The sequence below is a fragment of the Parus major genome, chromosome 1A, assembly GCF_001522545.3.
Source record: "Parus major isolate Abel chromosome 1A, Parus_major1.1, whole genome shotgun sequence".
Classification (NCBI taxonomy): Eukaryota; Metazoa; Chordata; class Aves; order Passeriformes; family Paridae; genus Parus; species Parus major.
Window position 1 is genome coordinate 58,275,572 of NC_031773.1, and position 20,235 is coordinate 58,295,806.

At 45.4% G+C, this 20,235-nt stretch overlaps 1 protein-coding gene across 1 annotated transcript in view; it reads left to right on the plus strand.

Annotated features, from left to right (window-relative positions):
- Positions 1-2,416: 2,416 nt before the first annotated feature.
- The window catches only part of AKR1D1 (aldo-keto reductase family 1 member D1), a 34,745-nt gene continuing 16,926 nt past the window's right edge, over positions 2,417-20,235 (plus strand). Inside the window, exons 1-2 of the mRNA XM_015628859.3 lie at positions 2,417-2,684; positions 18,814-18,981. Of these exons, the coding sequence (XP_015484345.1) occupies positions 2,592-2,684; positions 18,814-18,981 (261 nt within the window). The 5' untranslated portion in view covers positions 2,417-2,591. The remainder of the gene's footprint in view (positions 2,685-18,813; positions 18,982-20,235) is intronic.

Here is a 20,235-nt window from a genome sequence, read left to right on the forward strand (position 1 = left end):
TATTTTCTGGGGTTTAATATAAAATCTGGAAAGGCAGTAGAGCAGTAGGGTAGGGAGTTAGAGCAGCTATGGGACTTTAAAACTCTCATGTGAAAGAGGTGTTCATATTATTTGCTGTCAGTTAAGGTGCCAGAGTGGAGGGAAGGACTTGTAAAATCCTCTTCCTCTCTCCACTTTCTGGGGCAAGCACATTGGATAGTTTTGTAAGGACCAGCCCAGCAGTGAAACTGGAAGTGAGGTGACTTTTGCCTGTTAACGTGATGAGTGCTGGGAGCTCGTGCCCGTTGTGGCTGGCTTGCCTTGTGGGTGATGGACCACTTTGCCTGCCTGTTCCTAGAAGCACAAGTCCTTCTCCTACCCAAGCTCCCTGTTCTGTGAATTATAGCAAGTCCATCAATCCTTCTTTCACAGCTGTCATTGAAGGCTATCAGATGTCAGGCTCGTGTACTCCTGCCAGAGAGGCTCCTTGCACTTGCTCTTCTCCCCAGAACAGCCAGCACAGGCACAGCCGTGCTTTGCTTAGCTCGGGATCACGCGCAGCTCCGGGCACGCGTTGCTCTCTTGCCGGAGCACATGAGTGAATTGGATGTGCTCCGACCCCAAAGCAAATGAGCCAAAACAGCACCTCAAAACTCCCCAAAAGATGCTGGATTGAGAGGAATTATGGAAAAGCAGGTTGTGGAGTGGACTTGGAGCACAGAAGTTAAGGGATAGGAATCAGCTGCTGGGCAGCAGAGCCTCTTAATGAAATGCTAGAATGGGACTGGAAATAAGGAGGTCCTGAATGTCCTCTGCCACATCAGACTCTCCTCTACTCACCCCATTTCCATCTCTCCATGTGTTTGCTCCTCTGTTGGAAATACAATAGAATGATGGCTATAGCTTAGACATGCAGCTGGCATCGACTTGTCCTCCCTACAGAGTGTGCTTGGCACAGAGAGACATCAGAGCTGCTCCTGTAGCAAGAAAGCGGTAATCAGTACATAGGAACAGGGGGCATGGAGATGGTCCTTCCTCCTGCAGGCACCCACAGCTTGCAGCAATATGCAGACAGGGTCCAGCAGGATGAGCCTGCCCACAGTAACTACAGCCAGGCTGCAGTTTGCCTCAGCTTCCCCCCCTTGAGATGGAACCCAGCCTCCTTACAGGCAGCTCTTTGCACTGTGTTGCCCAGATAAAGTACAGTCTCTCACAATACCTCAGTCACACTCAGTCCACTTTCCAAGGAGCGATTTACATTCAACCACAGCACCCTGCCTTTGTCCTGCAGGACATCCCAAGTGTCTAGAAATTTTTGGGTTGGGATTAGTTGACTTGCACTTAGTCCTGAACTTCTTGGAACGTTCCTAAATGTGGAAGTGGCAGTTTTTCCATCTCAGGATATTAGATACCTTGCAGGTGTCTAATGAGTAACACTAAAAGGGTATCATAGTAGGCTATTCTCTGGGCAGGTTCTCAGCCTCAGGAGCAACGAGCCCTTTCCCCAAATGCAAACTAGTACACACCTGTTGATTTCAAGAGCTGAAGAGATAACTTATCATGATGGATCCATTAACCCCTCTTGGAACTGCATAATCTGATGAACTATTACAATGCATGGAAAGCCAAGTAGGGTATTAGAGGTGATAAAATAATCTGCAGGCAAAGACCATTGTTATAGTTAAGGAATAACGTTCTCTGAAGGCTTAATTTCAGGTTGGTCTAGGAAGACCTAAAAGACCAGATTAAATGTGGAGAACATAGATGTCACAAAGCAGGTGGTTCAGGACAGGGTACATATGCAGAGCGGTGTAGCAGCATGGCCCTGAGTGTTCTATGAGGACTAGAAAAGACGGTAAGAGATGTGTGATGAATTTCATAAAGGATATTATCTCCTTCTGGGCTATCAGCACTAGGAAATAGGTACTTTTTTCCCACTGTGGAGCAGAACTAGACCTTGAGGAACTTGAGCCCATTCACTGTAATTTGGGGCTCATGCTGAGGCAGAGAAACTACTCACCCGTCTGGGATTTCCTTCCTTCCCTCCTTGCCTCTTACAGTAGTGGGTTTCAACCCCCGGAAAGGAGAGGTGGAAACTGTTCTACACCTCTGTGGCAAAATTTCCAAGACCTGGCACCCCAAACCCCGGGAAGCCGGTGCCCCGGTGCCGGCAGCTCCAGGTCGGGCAGCCCGAGGGCTCCCTGGCCAGTGGGCAGCAACGCCCCGAGCCGCTCAAGGTGCCGGTGGCCCACGGCCCTTGAGGCTTGCACGGAGCAGCCTTTGGCGGGCCCGTGGGGGTCGCGGCGGGGCCGTCCCAGCGCGGGGCGGTGCGCGGGGAGCCGGTGGCCGCGGGCCCGGGGCGGGGCCGGGGCGGTGCGCGGCGGGGCGCGGTGCAGGGCAGCCGCGGGCACACGTGGCTCAGCCCCCCAAAAAGGCGCTCCCCGGCGGCGGGAGAGAGCAGTTCGTCCCTCGGTCCCATCAGAGCCACCGCCGGTCCGCTCCGTCCAGCCGTCGGTGCCGGTGCCAGGGGCTGAGGTTGGGCTGCGAGGCGGCGGCTCCCACCCCCCTGCGGAGTCAGCCCCGGGTCCGGGGCGGCCCTACCTGCGGGCACGATGAACCTCACCGCCGAGAGCCACCGCATTCCGCTAAGCGACGGCAACAGCATCCCGCTCTTGGGGCTGGGCACCTACGCCGACCCCCAGAAAGTAAGTCCGGGGGCGCCGCCGCAGTCCGGGGGCAGGTGCCGGCCGCCCTCGCTGCAGCCCCCCGAGCCGCGGCTACCCTCCTCCTTTCCTCCCGTCCCGGCCACTTCTCTCTTTACTCCTTTCCCCGTGCGAAGTTAAAGACCTGGCTCTACCATGAGCGGTGCGGGCAGTGGCGGCTCGTAGAGGAGGAAAAGGTGGGAAGAAATAATAAAAAAATAATCCCGCTCAGCTTGCGGTGTGCTGCAGCTGTCACTGTCGCCCACCGCCCCGCGCCGCTGGGCGCACGGGCAGGGGTGCGGGGGACTTGGAGTCGGGATGGTGCCGTGCAGTGCCCGGGTCGGGAAGGGATGGGACCCTCGGCAAGACGGCAGGGAGCCCTCGGCCCCCCGGAGCCAGGAGGGACGGTGCCGTCGGTTCCCCTCCCTTTCTCCCTGCGCCGAGCGTAGATAAATAAGATGAGGGATTTCGGACCGTCTTGCGGCTGCCCCCGATAATTTCCAAGTAATGTTCCTGAAACAAAGACCCAAATTCCTGCATCCTGACTCCTGCGGCTCCCACAGCTGACTGCCAGCGGCCAAACCACTCTCAAATATTCTGCATCCTTGGGTTTAGCGCCGGGCAGGCGTCCCGTCTGACCGTGCCGGTCGGCTGCACCCGTGGAGGCTGGGGAAGCACACCTGATGCTTCTCTCTGAGGACCTGGGAGTGCAAAGGCAATTCAGAAGCCACTGCCTTTTAAAGCTCTCCTAAACTGCCTGATCTTTCATCAGTTCTCTTTTTTATTTGTTTGAAGAGTTGGAAAAGAGGCACCGTGGCCAGAACCCTTCTTGTGTAATAGCTGCGATGCAATGTGTGTATCTGCATGTGTGTATGACTCCACATATCACATGGTATTTAAAAGTACCTTTTTAAAGAAAACTCTTGATTAAAGCCATTTACCAACCACAAATGCATCAATAACGGTGTCGAATTTTGAACAAACACAACTTCAGGCAATGCATGAGTGATGCAGATAGGCTATAAGACATCCTCAGGACTGCAGATCTCACTGGTTAACTGCGCTGGTATTCATGACTTCAGAGCCTGGGCATCATCCCCCACATCACTAAACTTTCGGGAGATATTTTCAGCTAGTGCATTCTTTGAATAATGGTTAGTGAAACAAAATTAAGGTCTCTAACAGGAGTTTTGATATAGCAAAGCAGAATGTTGCATAATTCAGTGTCAAAATAGCTCTGAGTGAACTTGAAGCATCTTTTTCCAGACGTGTACATCATGCCCCCAACCCTCAAGTTGCAATTTTTTGCCCTAGTTAAGAAAAATGCAGCTGCCAGCACAAGAGCTCCTACCTTGCTACACTTCCAGCCTGCAGCCCGGACAAGCCGTGGCCCAATACTGTGGCATCAGGCAGGGAGCCCAGAGTGGCAAGTAACCTGCCGGAGCTGAGAGAGGAGCTGGATGGGATTCCTCTTACGGAGGCAGCTTCTCGGCACTGTTGTTTCCCTGCTAAGAATTCTTTCTGCAGGAATTCAGCTGTCCCAAAATCAACAGAGCAACAGATCTGCTTCTTCTTGTCCTACAGAATCCTGGTGCTTCCTTCCTTTGCCCTCCTGTGGTTCGAGGTGTACAGCGAGCCTCTGCATGGGGCTCAATGTGCCAAAACGAATCATTTTTAGGTAGGGCTGGTTTTCAGCCGGATCAGCCCCAGGTAGTGGCTTTTTGCTTTTCGCATACACGTCCTTTGTTGTCTGCTAACAGAAGGTAGGGAGGACAGGATAATGCAGGCAGGGCAGGCATTGCTACGGCAACTCCAATTTAGAGCAATTGAAGGCGCTGTGTAACTGTACCCTCAGCGGGGACGGGTGCACATATCCAACCACCCTTTCTCCTTCCCCCTGCCTTTGTAGGAGTTTGATTTTCTGAGCTTTCTCTTTCTACACGATAAACACGTTAGAAAGTTATGGGTGGGAGGAGGAGCTGAGAAGAGGTAGAGAAAATAGCAGCGATAAGGCACTTGCCACAGTCTCATTTTCGCAGAAGACCAGGTGAAACAATGTGTTTATCTGCGGAGCCGGGCTGGAGCTTTACGCTAGGATTAGAACTGCTATTTGAGTCTAGGAACTTGTCACAGAGAGCAGCTGGGGAAACGCAGCGGCAGCAGCCTGCTGTGGGATTTGTAGCAGAGTTGTGCTGCTGGTCGGTGATGGGGCAGGACTTTTAAATAGGTCACGGCTTAAAAATTGCCCGTTTCCAAAAGGCTGCTTTGCTGATAAGGGGGTTGGGGGTTTCTGTCAACTCCTTGCTGTGGCAGCGGAATGCTTCTTGGCTGGGACATGCTGCTTTGCCGAGTGCTGACTTGTGCCTGGTGCAACTTCCAGCGGGATGCCTGGCGAGGTGTCTGTCCTGTTCCTCCTGCCTCAACAGCTGAAAGGTTTTGTGGCAACCCACGACCAGGCAACCCAGGAGTCTCAAGGTTTATCTTAAGCAGTGAGCCTATAAACTAGCGCTGACACGTTTCTCTTAAAATGCTTAGCTGTAGCCTTTTGTGGCTGAATTGCTTAAGAAGCAGCATCTGAGCCACCCATTCTCCAGTGGTGGGGGCAGGCAGCTGGTGGTAGCGACAGCTCAAGCCAGCCCCAGCACCCTATTTCTGCTCATGAGTCAGATCCCTGCAACTTCCAGTTATTTTGTGCTTTGATATAAAATACAGAGCCATTCATTTGTCAGATTATTCATCTTGCTCTTGATGACAGGTTTTTGATTTTATACTAGTTTGTTGATTTTTTTTCCACCCCCCCCAAAGGTTATTCACCCTGGCACCTCCGTGTCAGAGCAGCTTGTCCAAAACAAATCTGTTTTCTCAGCGTCAGGCTGTAGCCCAGTAGCTCATAATGAGCCCGGAGTGTTCTTCCTGAAGTGCAGGAATGTGCTCGCTGGTTAAGCCAACCAGGCAGATTTAGTTAGCCATGGAACAGGGAAATCTGCTTCTCCGGCAGCAGTCGGTTAGAAGAAAACAAAGGCAGGAGGCCAGCTTTCACGTTTCAGGCTTTGTCTGCATAAACTGAACAGCAGTGCCTTCTGAAATGTGTCAGCAGCTTGCCTTGCTCATCTTAAATAACTTAATTGTTCTCCCAAAGACAACTTTGGGTGATAAGTCATGCTTCTCCGGTTGTGAAATACTCAACAAAAAATACATCTATTGACAGAAAGGCTCCTGTACAAGTTTACTGACTGAAAGTAGTACATCACTCAACAGGAGCAGAGCTGGACCATTGTGGAAAAGCTTTGTTTGATAATCAGACTCATTTTAATTGAATGCTCTTTCCCCCTAGGTGTAAGAGTTTTTCTTCTGATTGGGTAGAGGTTGGGATGACAATTCAGCTAATTCTTTGAGGCTAAAAAGTGCAACGTTGGGGGTTTCTTTTTGCTTTACTCTCCTACCACAGCAAGAAAGTACAAAGAATCCATTGGCTATCAATTCATCTGCTAACAGGAAGAAAGGAGTCTTCTCTGGGTCACAGAACAGAATTAGTCATAAACTTGGGTTATTTATCAAGAGAAGCACAAAAAATATTTTTTGCAGGTTTAATTGGTGCTTCCTGTCCTTATTTTAAAATAAAGGAATGCAATAATTGCATAACTATTAAGCTTAATTTTCTTTTACAGGCAGATTTCAGTGTGTTGAAGTTGGTTTTGCATTCTCCTTCACGTAAGGAAGGAAATGTATGATTTGTATTAGATTCTTCCCTATATAAAAAATTAAGCTGTTTATCCTACCAAGGATGGACTCAAGTGAAAAAGTGGAAATCTCAGTCACTGACTCTGTTCTCTCCTCCCTTCCCCAGATGTTCCTTCTCCTCATGGGTTTGGGTGGGAACTGTGAATCAGGCCTACCAATGTACTCCAGACAGCTTTAAAATTTGAGGCCAATTCTACCTCTGTTTGGCTCTGTGGATCCTTCTGGCAAAGCCCTGCGAGTGCAGGAGTGGCTCTGCCAAGGCTCCAGCAGATGCATCGTGTCCAGCTCCCCCTCCCTGAGGGCCCCCAAGCCGTTGACCCAATTCTCCAGGGTATTAAATAGATGGGGGGGAGGAGGGAGAGGGCAGCCCCATAGGGGAGGGTGGTAGTGGAGGACAGGCCCCTGGATGAGCCCTGTGCTACATCAGAACCAGACCAGTCCATGGCAGGCTCCCACCACCTGCCAGCACTGATTCTTAGTTCCCAGCACAAACCATCGAGTGGTACTGGTACCCATCTGGACACAGATGAAGTGTGGGGATGAGCAGTCTTAGAGGGGAAAGGTGCTAAAAACACTCCTAAATCCTGGAAATCCTATGCCTCGTTAAAACTGAACTTATGCCTGCTTCACTTTATAACTCATCCCTGTCAACACAGCTAAGATCATCAGTCCAGTGTCTCCACATAAATACTCCCTGTTTCCCTGGAAGGTCAAGGGGCCTTGGCCACAGCTCCTCTCCTGCCTTCCTGTTTTGACTGAGGGAGGACAGGGCTTGGAGAGAAGGTTGTAGCAACCACACTGTACACAGGCGCTGCTTCTGAAACATAAGATTGGGCAAAGCACTCAAGAATAGCACTGGGTGAGGGCTGTTGGCAAGTTGCGACTTAGCTAAAAATGAGGTTCTGAGGTAGCCAAATCCATTCATAAATTGGAAGCAGTTTTGTGGAATAGTTTCAGGCAAAACAAATGGCAAAGCGTTTCATTTTGGGCACTGGCAGTACAAGCTGAGGAATCAAAGAATTATTAAAGCACTTGGAGGTAGCAGTTGCCTTTCCCTGAATAGCCCACTGGTAAGGGAATCCACATGGGCGGTGAGAAACCAGATTCAGTCCTCCTCAGCCTCTGGGGATTAAATTCATATCAGATAGCTCAGGGAAATAACATGATTGTGGGGTAGGTGATAGCTAGAGGGAGGCAAGAGGAAACATGCACAGGCTGGAGCAGGAGGAGCACCCTCCCCATGGGAAAGTGCACTGCCCACCAGCCCCACAGTGTTGGATGCTGAAGAGCTTGGTATGGCATCCAGCCATGAGGAAGAGAGACCCATTTCCCCAAATCTTTAACTACCACAAAGTAACCCTTGTGAGTGCCCAGACAGTCTGTGTTTTGTTTAAGAAGAAATTGCTGGTTTGAATCAGGGGGAGGAAAAGTTCATCCAGGGCTTCCAGATCCATTCTGAGTGACCAAGTTAAAAAAATCTGGTTTGGATAAGTAAAAACACTATTTTGGCACCCTGAATTACTTTTTACACCCAAGCTAGAAGCTGAACAGAGTAATTTTTCATTGTACAGGTCTAACAGGCTCTAATGCTCTCATAGGATCATTTATGTCAAAAAGTTCCTCACATGAGGATGTGCATGCACAAACTTTTTTGATCACTCTTAACTGTGCTGGCACCCCTGCTGCAAGCTGCCTGCCTTTGGAGCTGCCATAGGCTGCTGTTAAGTCAAAAGAGGTAATAAGTGATTTGTCCCTATGATGGGATCTGGACCTCTGAGCTGCAATGAGGGAAGAATTACACACAACTTAATCCCCGCCTGTTTTCCTCCTGGAAAGCCACCACTGGCTTCTGAAACAGGGTTGTCTGCAGACAGCAATGATTTCAGGTAACTTGTAAAGAAAGTCACCTGGGCTGACCCAAAGTTACAAAATGAATCATGTGTTGAGCGTTCCTGGGAGAAGTGACACCTGAGATCTCTGCAGACACTGAGGAGCTTCCACTTGTTGATTTCTCACCTATTAATTTCTCCTACTCTGACTCAGACAATTGTCTTCCTCCTGAGGTAAACGTGGCTTCTGGATTTTTTCTTGAAAGAGATGAGAGATGCAGTGACAAGAGCAGGGCCTGTTCTAACATCCAAGTGTTCTTACAGCCTTATCTTATTTCCCATGACATGCTATTAAAATAAATATGTAAAGAAAATACCTCAGTCCTTTTAATGTAAATGATTACACATGAGTATGTGTTTGAACTCAACAAATATTGAGTATGAAGTTAGCTCTCTAATGAAGGGATCTTTATGAACCTACATGAAATTACCACAGAGGTAGGCCAGGGATTTTTTTTTTTTTTTTTTCAGAGGTAAAATACTGGGAACATGATTTGAACAGAGCTGGGAAAGTCAGCTAGGATATTTGGTTACAAAGCCTTATTTATGCCTTGAATGTAAGAAGTAAATAAAATTCCTGAAACAAAATTAATTTTTTTTAAAGCTACTGGGTTATATCTCCTAACATTTCCTAGCATTTCCAAAAGACATTGTGTCCCTTCACAGTCCCTTTTGGTAACCACCACTGGCTTTCTCAAGCTCTTTGGTTTTTAAGCAGCAGTATTACCTCATGCAGTTCTTGTCTTCACGGAGCAGCGGAGCCACGGCTGGCCGACATGTGGCAGCATCAGATCTCTCAGGGTTGGGATTTCTGAGATGTTTCAGAGGGTAGCCTCATGCTCCCTCTGTCTCTGAGGATATCCTAAAACCATACGTCCAAGTGGAGACTGAGTCAGGGGTGAAGGGAAGGAGATACATTCCTGCAGCCCAGAAAGACAACTGTGCCTGATCTGCTACATGTCCTGGAGGGCTCCTTGCCTGCCTGTTAGTAAACTCTAAGCTTAAACTGAACAATATTTACCCTGAAACCCAATATCTGCCACCGGATCGCTCGTGGAGTCGTGACTCAGTTAGTTTCGTGCTTGAGGGACTAAACCATACTGAGGCAATTTTGCTTGCACAGACTGCAGATGGCATACCTTTAGTGGCTGGTATCCTGGTGTTGAGTGATGCTCTCATTGATTAATTGCTCAGATTTTATTCCTTAGCTAAGTCAGTTACTGGCAAGACCCAGTTGCCAAGAGCAGATAAAGGAAGTATTTCTTGATATTTGGTGCCCAGATGCCTTGAAGAGGTACAGCAGCGGGCATCAGCTTTTAGCAGGCAACAGACCAACTTGGCTCTTGGGCAAGAGCTTGTCTGAGGAGGCAAGAAACTGCAGTGATTGGGCTCTAGTATTGCCTTAATTAATCCCTCCTGTTGGCTACAGAGGTGGTCAACATGCCAAGGGAATAAGGGGTTTCACACATGAAAAAGTGCTTTCACAGATCAAACTCCTTAAAACAAAGAGGTGAGGATACACACTAGAAGGTTAAACTAAATCAAGAGGGTCTCAGAACAAGTCCAGATTTCATCAATGACTTTTGCTAAAAGCTTACTGGTGTGTGACACATTTTAAAACTCCCTTTCTTATATGCTCAAGTGGCATGTTTACTACCTCTAATTTGTCTCGCTTTCTCCTTTTTTCCTCAACCATACAACTTTTCTGTTCTGCCACTGGAGCAGTCTTCCTCCATTTATTTGTCTTCAACACTTCCTTCTTCATGTTTAGCCTTGACCTCTCCTCCTCTGCCTGCAAACGCCTTTTGATGCCTTAGTTCCTGCTGTCTCCCTGTAATCTTGTGTTATACAATGGAACATTTTTGGCTTGCATAAATCCAAGATTGCATCTTTATCTCATTAAGAAAGGAACCCTAAGTCATATAATTAGAAAAATCAGGTAATTAGAAGAGGTAGATGTTTTTTTTCCTGAAACATGGCAGACTCAGAAACTCCTAGCTTTTGTGTAAGAATGGTATTTTAACCAGATTTGAACTTGATAAAATGCTTATCACATTGTCAACCTGGAGGAAAGATTCTTGCATGCAACTTTCTTGAAGACACAAACTCTGTTCCTAATACTTTGATTTGCACAAAACCCATGGTTCTAAGAAATCATTGAATTTACAAAATGCTCTTTTACTTCTATGTATCTTCTCTGATGAAATCTCTGTGGTTCTTCATTTCCATGAAACTGGAAGCTTAATAGAAAACATAGTGATAGTATTACTAATCTCTGCTCTGTGCTAATGGCTCCTGTTTCCAGTTGTAAATACAATTAGTGTCTAATCATGTGTATCAGATTAAAAAATGTGTTTACTGAAGTGGCCAACATGTAAAATTCATAATGAAGAAGAGCCCAGCCTTGTAGATGAGTGTGAATGAAAGAATAACTTTATAGCTACAAGGTTCATTAACCAAGGGAGGACTTTTAAGCAAAATGGACACAAAATTGCTGGTCCTGGAAAATGGTGAATTTTTAGTTTGCTATAAGGAGCAGATTGTGCTCAGAACAACTTCTTCCCCTCCCCCCAGCCACTCCACCATGCCTAAAACAAAAACCCTTTTTCTTTAAATGATAGCACCTCTAACTTATGATGACATCTCAGCTGCTACATGAAAACAATTTCAGACTGCTCCAGGACCAAGAGAGCTATCCCCACACAGAGCTGAGGACTTGCACTAATGAATCTATTAACAACCAGATAATTGCCTGGCCTTGTGCAGTGATGCCTAATCCAAGCAGAGGGGCTGGCTCTTGCACCATGCCATTTGGCTCCCAAGCATGGTACCAACACGTTCAGACTTGGACACGGCAAGAGCGCTCCACAGGAAAACGATCCCAGAGCAAGGGCGCTGTTAGGATGTGACAACTTTGTCTGGGAGTCAGGACAACTTTTGGATGGTGGATATCAGGTGCCAACACGACCCACCAAACCATGTGTCTGTCTATGACACAGTGTAGAATCGTGTTTAATCAGTCCAGATCCAAAACTAATAGAGAGTTAATCCAGATAAGCTTTTAGGACAGTAGCACTACTCAAAACCAGTCACAGGGATTCTTATTTGAAAAGTAACCAAACAGAGAACAGACCTTATCCATCCCATAGCTGCATGCTGCAGTGACAAGCACTAGCTGTTTCAATATACCCCTCTTCCAAAAACGACAAAGTTAGCTGTTACCAGTGCAATAACACTAATGCAAATATTGACACCCAAAAAAATAGCACTTTTATTCTTCTCTTTTTCTATGGCTTTCTAAATGTGATGGGGGTTTTTAAGCCTGCTCAAAAGCCACAGGGAAAACCATTCTATCTAAATAAAAGTTAAGAAGATTGTTTTACAGAAGATGAGACAGGGAATCACTGGCATTGTTGAAGAGGGGAAAAACTGAACCCCTATGAGTGAGTAATCGGGATTACCACAACTGAAAGATACTCTTTTTGGCAAGAACATTTAGAGCCCAATTTTCCAGGCAAAGTTCCATTTATAAAATGTCCCTGACCGACTCCATACAATAAATATGGCTGTGCACTCCTATGTGTCCCTGATTCCCCACAGTTCTCCAAAAAAAAGTGTAAGCATGTTCTTGCAGCTCATGTGGGAAGCTAACATCTGGATTGTCTCTTTGGTTGACCTAGGAGGCCAGATTTGTCAAAACTTGAAAGCACTGTGCAGAAAATGCCTCTCTAGGCTTCAAAGCCAACTCTTGTTGGTTCAGCTAACTAGGTGGTGGAATTCCCCAAGTTTTACATTTGCCTTTGCAAACACTTCTTCGTACTGGCGCCAGAAACCTCTCCCCTTTAACTCTAGGGAATGAAGCAAAAGAGCTACTGGCAACCTTTTCTTCTCTTTTATTGCACAAGCTGGTGCTTTATCTTCCGCTTGTACCTCATACATCCCTGTGATTGCATTGCTTGTCTGAAGGGTATTTTGATAGCACCCACCCTCCAGGATACATCCTTCTTTCCAGGGCCAGCCAGCTGGCTGTTGTGTCCTCCAGCTCTTCAGGAAACTTTCCCAGTCCACCCCACTAGCAGTGTGAGCACAGAGACCCAGGTGCGCACATCATGTGCTTGGTTTGCTTTAATCTTCTAGCTGCCAGCAGAAATGTATGGCAGCTCTTTAGCTTCACCTTGCATTAAATGATTTTGTACCAAGTGAAAAGTTGCAGCATTCCTAAAACCGAGGATTCTGCAATCAAGTGTTAAAAATAACTCCAGCACCCTCTGCCAGCTACAATAATAAGGCTTTCCTGAAGACAGCTTTGGCTAAATCCTAGAATAACAATGTCACAGGAATTCTAGAAATGCTAAATCTGCAGTTATGCAATCTAATTTCTGTTGTATGGACAAACCCCATGCTTCAGGTCACTGATAGAGCATCAAGTTAGAGGAGAAAGGCACCCCTTTTCCACCTTCATTCACGGTGTGACACAAGACCACAAGTGACACCATTCCTCCCATCTTCTCTGCGCATATTTGATGTCCTCCACCTTCCAAGTCAACACAGTGCATGACAAAGTGAAGTTCTGGGCCAGCAGAGCAGCCTGGGGCTCCTTAGCTGCATTCTCTGCCCCCATTCCCAGCTCTACCTGCTTTTGCAGAGAACCCTTTGCTGGGTTTTGCTTCCTGGATGGTGGCTGCCAATGCTTCCGGGGGATGAAAGCCAGATTTTCCTGTGTGCGAGAGAGAGGGATGTGCTGGCGGTTGCATTTTCCAAGAAAGAGGTGTACAGTACAGCTTCTCTTTTACAAGATTAAACAATTCTAAGAATGTACCCTTGTGTGGCTCAATATCCTCTGGCTTTGTAAACTCAACCTGTGCTTTCCTGCAGGGCCTTCAGTACACATGCTTTCTATGCTGTGTTCTTAACATCTTAAGCCAATCCTTTTTGCCAGTTTGTCCAGAAAACAGGCAAATGGAAATAAGCATTTGGGCTTCTAGAAACTTGCATAAGAATCTGTGTGTCAGTGCCGAGCTCTGATGAAGGAGGCTCTGAGCCCAGGAATGTACCTACTTTCTCCTTCCTGTATTTAGCTGACTAAGATTCCTAAACAGCGGCACCACATCCTAAATTATAGGTTTGGACTGGAGCACTTGGCCCATGGCTTGGATGTCTTGTGTAATTCTGCTGCAGCTAAACTCAGATTTTTCCAGAAGATTGCCCTGTGTCTCCTAACACATCAGGAAGGCTTTTTCTCCCAGGGTCCTTATTCCCAGCTGAGAGACTGCAAAGCATTGCACTAAACAGGTGAGATGCTCAGGACTAATGTAAAGGGCTTCTTCCCTCAAGTGCTGCTTCCTCTGCACTCATGTGCTGCTGACACTGGTGCAACTCTGTGAAGTTGCTCCTATAAAACAGGGCAGAGCAGAATCTGGGAGCCTGAGTCAGACTGTTTTCCTTTACCGTACACACTAATAAAGAATAAATGACGATACTGATGTTAAGACATAAAAACAGTGACTACAGTAGCAGTTCACATGGTTTTGCAAGATTATAATCTACTGCCAGTGTGTCCTGTTAGCTTTGTCTTTGGAAACAACCCTCTTAATCAGCTGGAAAGCCAATGGAAATTGCTGACCAGAAAGAGATGCTATAGAAAAAGCAAAAGAATTGGAGGGTAGCTGAACTGTGACATTAAATAACAGTAATAAGTCAGACAACCACTAACACTGCTGAGCAAATACTGTTCTACTTGAGTGGGAAGAGAAAAATTCATGGGTATGCCTGCACAAAAATATTCTCCTGTGGCTTGGTCATGTGCACTCACAAACAAAACTGAAGCTGAACCATTTGCTATTGTAGGGAGAATAGTTTTTGACAAAATGGGATGCGACAGAAGGTGTCTGGAATAAACATTAAAAATTAGGAGAGTTTATGGTCTCAGAGGAAAAAGAAAGCAGACCCGTTCAGATAGACAGAATTGATGAAGAACATTGCTTTTTCAGACTCACAGAAAGTGGTAACTGGCCAGTTGGCTACTTCATCTGTGGAGAAGGAGCCAAATTGCTGCTTCCTTTCTTTCAGAGAAGGTGCATATCTGAGTCTGCTCCCCCAGCCCTTCTGTTGGATTTATTTATCATGGAGCCTGAAAGAAACAGATACCAGTTAAATCTGTCATGCATGATGGTAAATCAGCCGGTTTACAAGCTATTGATTGATAGAGGGAATAATTGTGCTCTTGTTTCCTTAAACTTTATGATCATAAAAATAACACAGATGCTATCGAAGAAATTTATTAGCGATTGAGCAAGTCCTCCTAGTCAACCAAGCAATTATTCTTTTATCATAAAACATGTGATAAATTTAATGTGGTTCTTTGGCATAAATTAGGGACTGTCTGCAAAGCACTGAAGAAAAATATCTGACTTACTGTGCACAAGTGGTTATAAAACTCCAGTTCTAAAACGAGTCCTCGATCAAAGTAGCGTAGTCGCAAGGCACGCTGATTAGAAGCTGAAACATTAATTATGGTGAAGGATCAAGAACACCTCTTATCTATGCTTAAATAAAAAGTAGTAAAGAAGCAGAGATTTGTCTTAAGGCCAAAGTTAGAGAGTCCTGAATTATTACTAACAAAGCATAAAGGTTTATGACAGAGAAACATTTTATTACCTCATCTACTATTTGTACTACTCTAAAAGTGAGCCCTGCTCTTTCAGGAATGGTGCAAGAATAAAGCCCTGTCTGGAGTGAGTTGGCAGCATAGGCAACTGCATTTTAGGTAATGTACTAAGGGAGTATAACCCGCAGGAAGGAGAGGAAAGTGGTCTGGGGTTCTGAGTACAGTAAGGTGGCTGCCCATGGCCAAACAGCCTGGGAGGTGTGGTTCCATCAGTTGCTGTGATAAGTGGTGCTGACCCTTATACTGCATAGATGCATCACAAATTTCTATCTGCACTTAAATAAAAGTTGGTTTTCAGTTGGTAACCTTTGATCTGGTCACTACTGAAGACCAGTGAAAGACAGAAGAGATTTAAACACCTCAGACTGAGCAGCAAAGTAGAGGGGAAAGATCCAGGTTTGTGTCTTCTCTGATGGAAAGATGGATGAGCAGCGGTGGTCTGAGTCACCCAACTTTGGTATGGTCTGTCAGGAAATAATGGAATAATATACAACACCTAAAGCAACACTTCTAAAAAGTGGCAATATCACAACATAACTAGCCTGTGCAACTCATCAGCACAGTTTACCACAGCCCATTACTGCTGGATTTGGAAGGATTAAATATGTGAAATGCCAGAAATGATAGTTTCTCCATTAGAATGAAAATAAACATATGGTATAAAGTTTCCAGACTCACAGATGTCTCAGACCTCCAGCTGGGATAGTTCAATAGAGGCAATATTTTCCAAAATCCGTTCCCTAGATTGCTTTGCATTTTTATATGAAGCACCTTAGACCAGAATCTGTCAGAACTAATATACCACATCAGATGAAATGGACTAGTGCAATAAAAACATATTTATATATATGGAACGTACACCCATCTCCAGTCATCGGTAATCAAGACCTGATCCAAAAAAAGCCACCCTCAGCCCCTAAAGAATAAGGTTATTCCTTGAGATGGAGGAGTCTTTCACAAGATTATTTGGACAGATGTAAGTCCTACGTAAAAAATTAAGAAATTCACAGAAGTTGAGCTCTAACACGTCAACGGATTCAGGCAAAAGCAGATGCAGTAGCTGCAAGTGTTTCCCTCTATTCTACCCTTCTTCCATGTTTGAAACTCTGCTGTTCTTTTACATGTGAGACTCTACATTTTCTCACCTATTCTTTCTGCTTTTCTTACTGACCAAATGGGTCCTGGTGACTAAAGATGTAACTCAATAACCAGCGTTTCCTAGCCTGGTAGAGTTTCTGCATCGGGAAATAATAGGAAGCTGTGTTTGTGCAATATCTTAAGAGTGTGAAGAGGGGAAATTCTAGTACTGGGTTCATATCCCATTTTCAGTCTCTTCAACACATGGAAAAAGTAAAAAAAGAAAAGACATTTTATTTTTTTTTTCAAAATCTATATTATGGTAATGCATCACTGTCCTCTAAATGTTCTGCTTTCATACACTTGAATGGCAAAAGTCAAACAGGCTGAAGAAATCCAGAAGACACACTGTTTGCAAAATCACATTTCAGAGAGAAAAAACACTGATAGCACTTTTGGAAATACACTTGACTTTCAGATAACTAATAATCACTTAGGCTTGAGCTTACAGCTGAGCCCTGTTGCTCTGTGGTAGTCAGCCTGAGCTTTGCAACTGTGACTCCAGCCTCGTGTGGCTCACTGCTGGGGCAGAGGTCTGAGGTTAATGTCATCAGTCACCACAGGCTTGTAATACTCATGTCAGAGCTTTCATGCCTCTCTCAAATCCTCTCCTGCAGGTTCAGGCAGGGACAAAGCAGAGAACATGTTGGAGGTTGTCATTGCTCCATGCCTGGCACTTCTGTAACGTTGCCCAGCAAGCCCCAAGTAAAAAGTAGCCATTAAAGTGTGCCTGAAAAGCTGGTAGCTGCCATGGTCTTCATTACATCGACTGACAACCAGGAAAGGGCCCGGCCAGGGGCTGAGCATGCTTTTGGGAGGCTTCCACAATGAAAGCAGCAGAGCACTGAAACAAGTGTTTCATTGTCTCCCTCAATTAAGCACACAGTATTGCATCATCACTGCTGTAAACACTCTAGAGTGCCAAATTGTGCCGTTTTGCTTCTCGGCCCTCATTCAGGTCTGTAATAAATCAGGGCACATGTGAGCAGCTTTGCATTTTAAGTAACCTTTAGGCACTGCGTGCTGGAGCAGAAAGTTCCTCCCAAGGCCAAACAGAAGCTGGTCCATTTTGTGCTTCTCAGAGTCAGGCAAGATGGGACACTGAGTGAGCAGGCTGGAATATGGTCCCATTATCCCAGAATGGTCTGTCACCAGCCTACAGTTCTGGGATTGAAAGACAGGGATGAAGACATCCCCAGGTGTCTTCAGCAGTCCTTCAAAGACTTTTCTTTCATGAACATGGAAGGGAAGACAATGTCCTTAATCATTGAAGCATGCTATAGCAGCTATGAGTTTCACATCCTTTAGTTCAGTGGGTGGTGGAAGAGAAGCTGTTCTTTCATGATAAACTCATGGACAGCCAGGCCAGTGGCAGGTATAAAAGGACAGGTGGGAGAGAGAGGAAGGAGAGTTATTACTATGGTGAAAAATGGTCCTTCCCAACAACACTTACTGCAAGTCCTGCTTCTCTTCTTCTCTTGGCATTGTCAAAACCAACAAATTTGACATCCTCCCTTCATACTGTCTCATTTCCAGATGCCCCTGGCATCTGTTTTCTTCACAGGAGCAGCAGTGTGGTCTTGGCCCTGCACTTGCAGATAGCAAAATCCAACTCTTGCTGTTTGTTTTTGACAGACAGCAGCATGGCAGAGCAGTTTTACTTGCCCTACTTCAGTTTTTCTTAAAGTGAATCATATGTCCCTGTTGCAGCAGAGCAATGCCCATGAAAAGAATGGGAGAACAGCGTAGCTCCACACCCTTGGCCACCACCACTTAGAAATACTCTCTCATTATAAAAAGTGTAGGAGCCATAAGTTGTTTTCAGTACAATTTTAGTGACCAGACAAATAATTTCAGTAACCAGTTTTATGCTTTTTTGCTTAGTTTGGCCTACATGTAATTTTGCTTGCCACACTGGCTAATGGAAAATATGGAAAATATGACTGCTCTGAAAAAACAAGCTTACTCTGAATTTTGGCAATGATGAGCAAACATAAATGCAACACACAGTAGAAAAATGTCACTTATTAGGAGGTTTCTTGGGCTCACCTTAAACTGAAGCAGTAAAAATAGTAATATAAATATACTCTAAAGCAACTACTGTTTCTTAACCACACAGTAAAGCATCTGTTCAGAACTGGGAATACCAGTAGATAGTCCTGACCTTCAGATTGTGATACCAATAGCTGTAAGTTGATTTGAGGAGAGAAAGTCAAATCCAAATTCCTGCACTGCTGAAAGGTCCAGGTTATTCAAACAGCCTCTGATCAGCAGGTGGTTGACCAGCTCTGCTCAACCAAAAAGCCGTCTTCCCCCTTGTGTAAGCGATTTTATCAAACAGCTGTTGTAAGAAAGCCCTTGCACTCTAGATTAGAAATTCTGAAATTATTTTCATATCAAATGCATTCAATTCTACTTCCTGAGGACACTAGTATTCTCTCTTTCACAGAGGCAGTGAGACAGTTTTTTGCTTTGCTGCCTTTTCCCAGTCCAATCCCACATGCTCAACAGTTTTGAGAAAAAGTGCACAACACTTTTTTATTTAGAAGTTGGAACATGGCTGCCCAGGGAGGTAAGGGATGATCACTCAGGATGAATTACACCACAAATCTTGCGCATATCTCAGGGGTGCTCTAGCACTGAGGCAGAGATAAGCAGTAGGCTGACACTATGTTCATTCTTTTCCTTCTCCCATCAGACTCCCAAAGGTTCCTGTCTGGAGGCGGTGAAGATTGCCATCGATGCTGGGTACCGCCACATCGACGGTGCCTTTGTCTACTTCAACGAGCATGAAGTGGGACAAGCCATCCGGGAGAAGATTGCTGAAGGGAAGATCAAGCGAGAAGACATATTTTACTGTGGCAAGGTGAGACCCTGCACTACGATTATTTACACTAAATCCAGGATTTCCGTGAATGGTCTTTCTTAAGAATTCCACCGGTCAACATCTGGAATGCTTCCTTCCAGACCCAACATCCTTTATTGTTCTTTCCTAGCACTGCCAGACTGCTGCAGATCTTTATGAACACTAGGTTTGCAGTGAGACACAGGAATTACTGCTTTTCTCTGTTTAAATCTCTGATAGCAGTGGGAACCATGCTACATTCCTTCTGCTTAGTGTTAGTAGGCACCTTCAAGTTAAGCCAATGGCTACATTCAGCCTAAAGTGCTGCCTAACCTGTTACTGTGCCACACGTTGTGCTGCCACGCACAGAGCCCCATCTGGACAATGATCCACTGAGCTATTTGCTGTTAGAGCAATTCTCTGCGCAGGTTTGCCACGAGGTTGCACAATGAAAGGGGTGGGAGCAAGCACGTTCATGCCAGTGTCTGTGTATGGGAGATCAGCAAGCTGTGCCTATATTGGTATTACTGCCAGAAAATTACTCATCAAGCTACACCCTTAGTTACTGTATCACCTGCCGTTAAAACATTCTAGGATGTGAATCAACTTACTTGGAGAGAAGATGTTCTGTTCTAGAGCAATGAAGCTAGAGTAATGCATGAGCTATTTATATATATATATATATATATATATATATATTTAATACATTCAGGTCTTAACTCTTATAACTTGGCTCTCTCCTAAAATAATGACATCCCTTGTCCAATGAAGTGTCTGACAAAAGTTGTCACAGCTACAGTGAATTACCCCAGGTATAAGACAGCTCATTGCACATCGCAGAATAAAGACTGATGGTGCCTGTCCAGTTTCTAAGGGAGTTTGTGGCCTCAAATAGTCCTTCCTGCAGTGCTTCTTTGAACATATCAGCCTAATATTTTCCCATTCTCCTTTCCCAAATAAGACGTAATCCACAATTACTCAACAGACTTGCAAATAAACACCACTGTTCCTAGAGTGAAAAATCCCATGGGATGAGAGGCCTGGCTTACTGTGAGGAATTTAGTTAAGTTCCATGATCTGGGAAAACTAAGCATCAGATTGGATAGTTTGCAGACCAAGTGGATTTTCAGCAGCTGTAGACCAATTTCCAAGTACAGCAATTTTCAATCTGTAAAAAATGCACCTCTTTTCCAAGTTTCCTGCTTGGTTCTACTGATAACAACCTTGACATTCTGAGAAAAGCCTCACGTTCTCAAATTCTCAGTCTTTATCAGG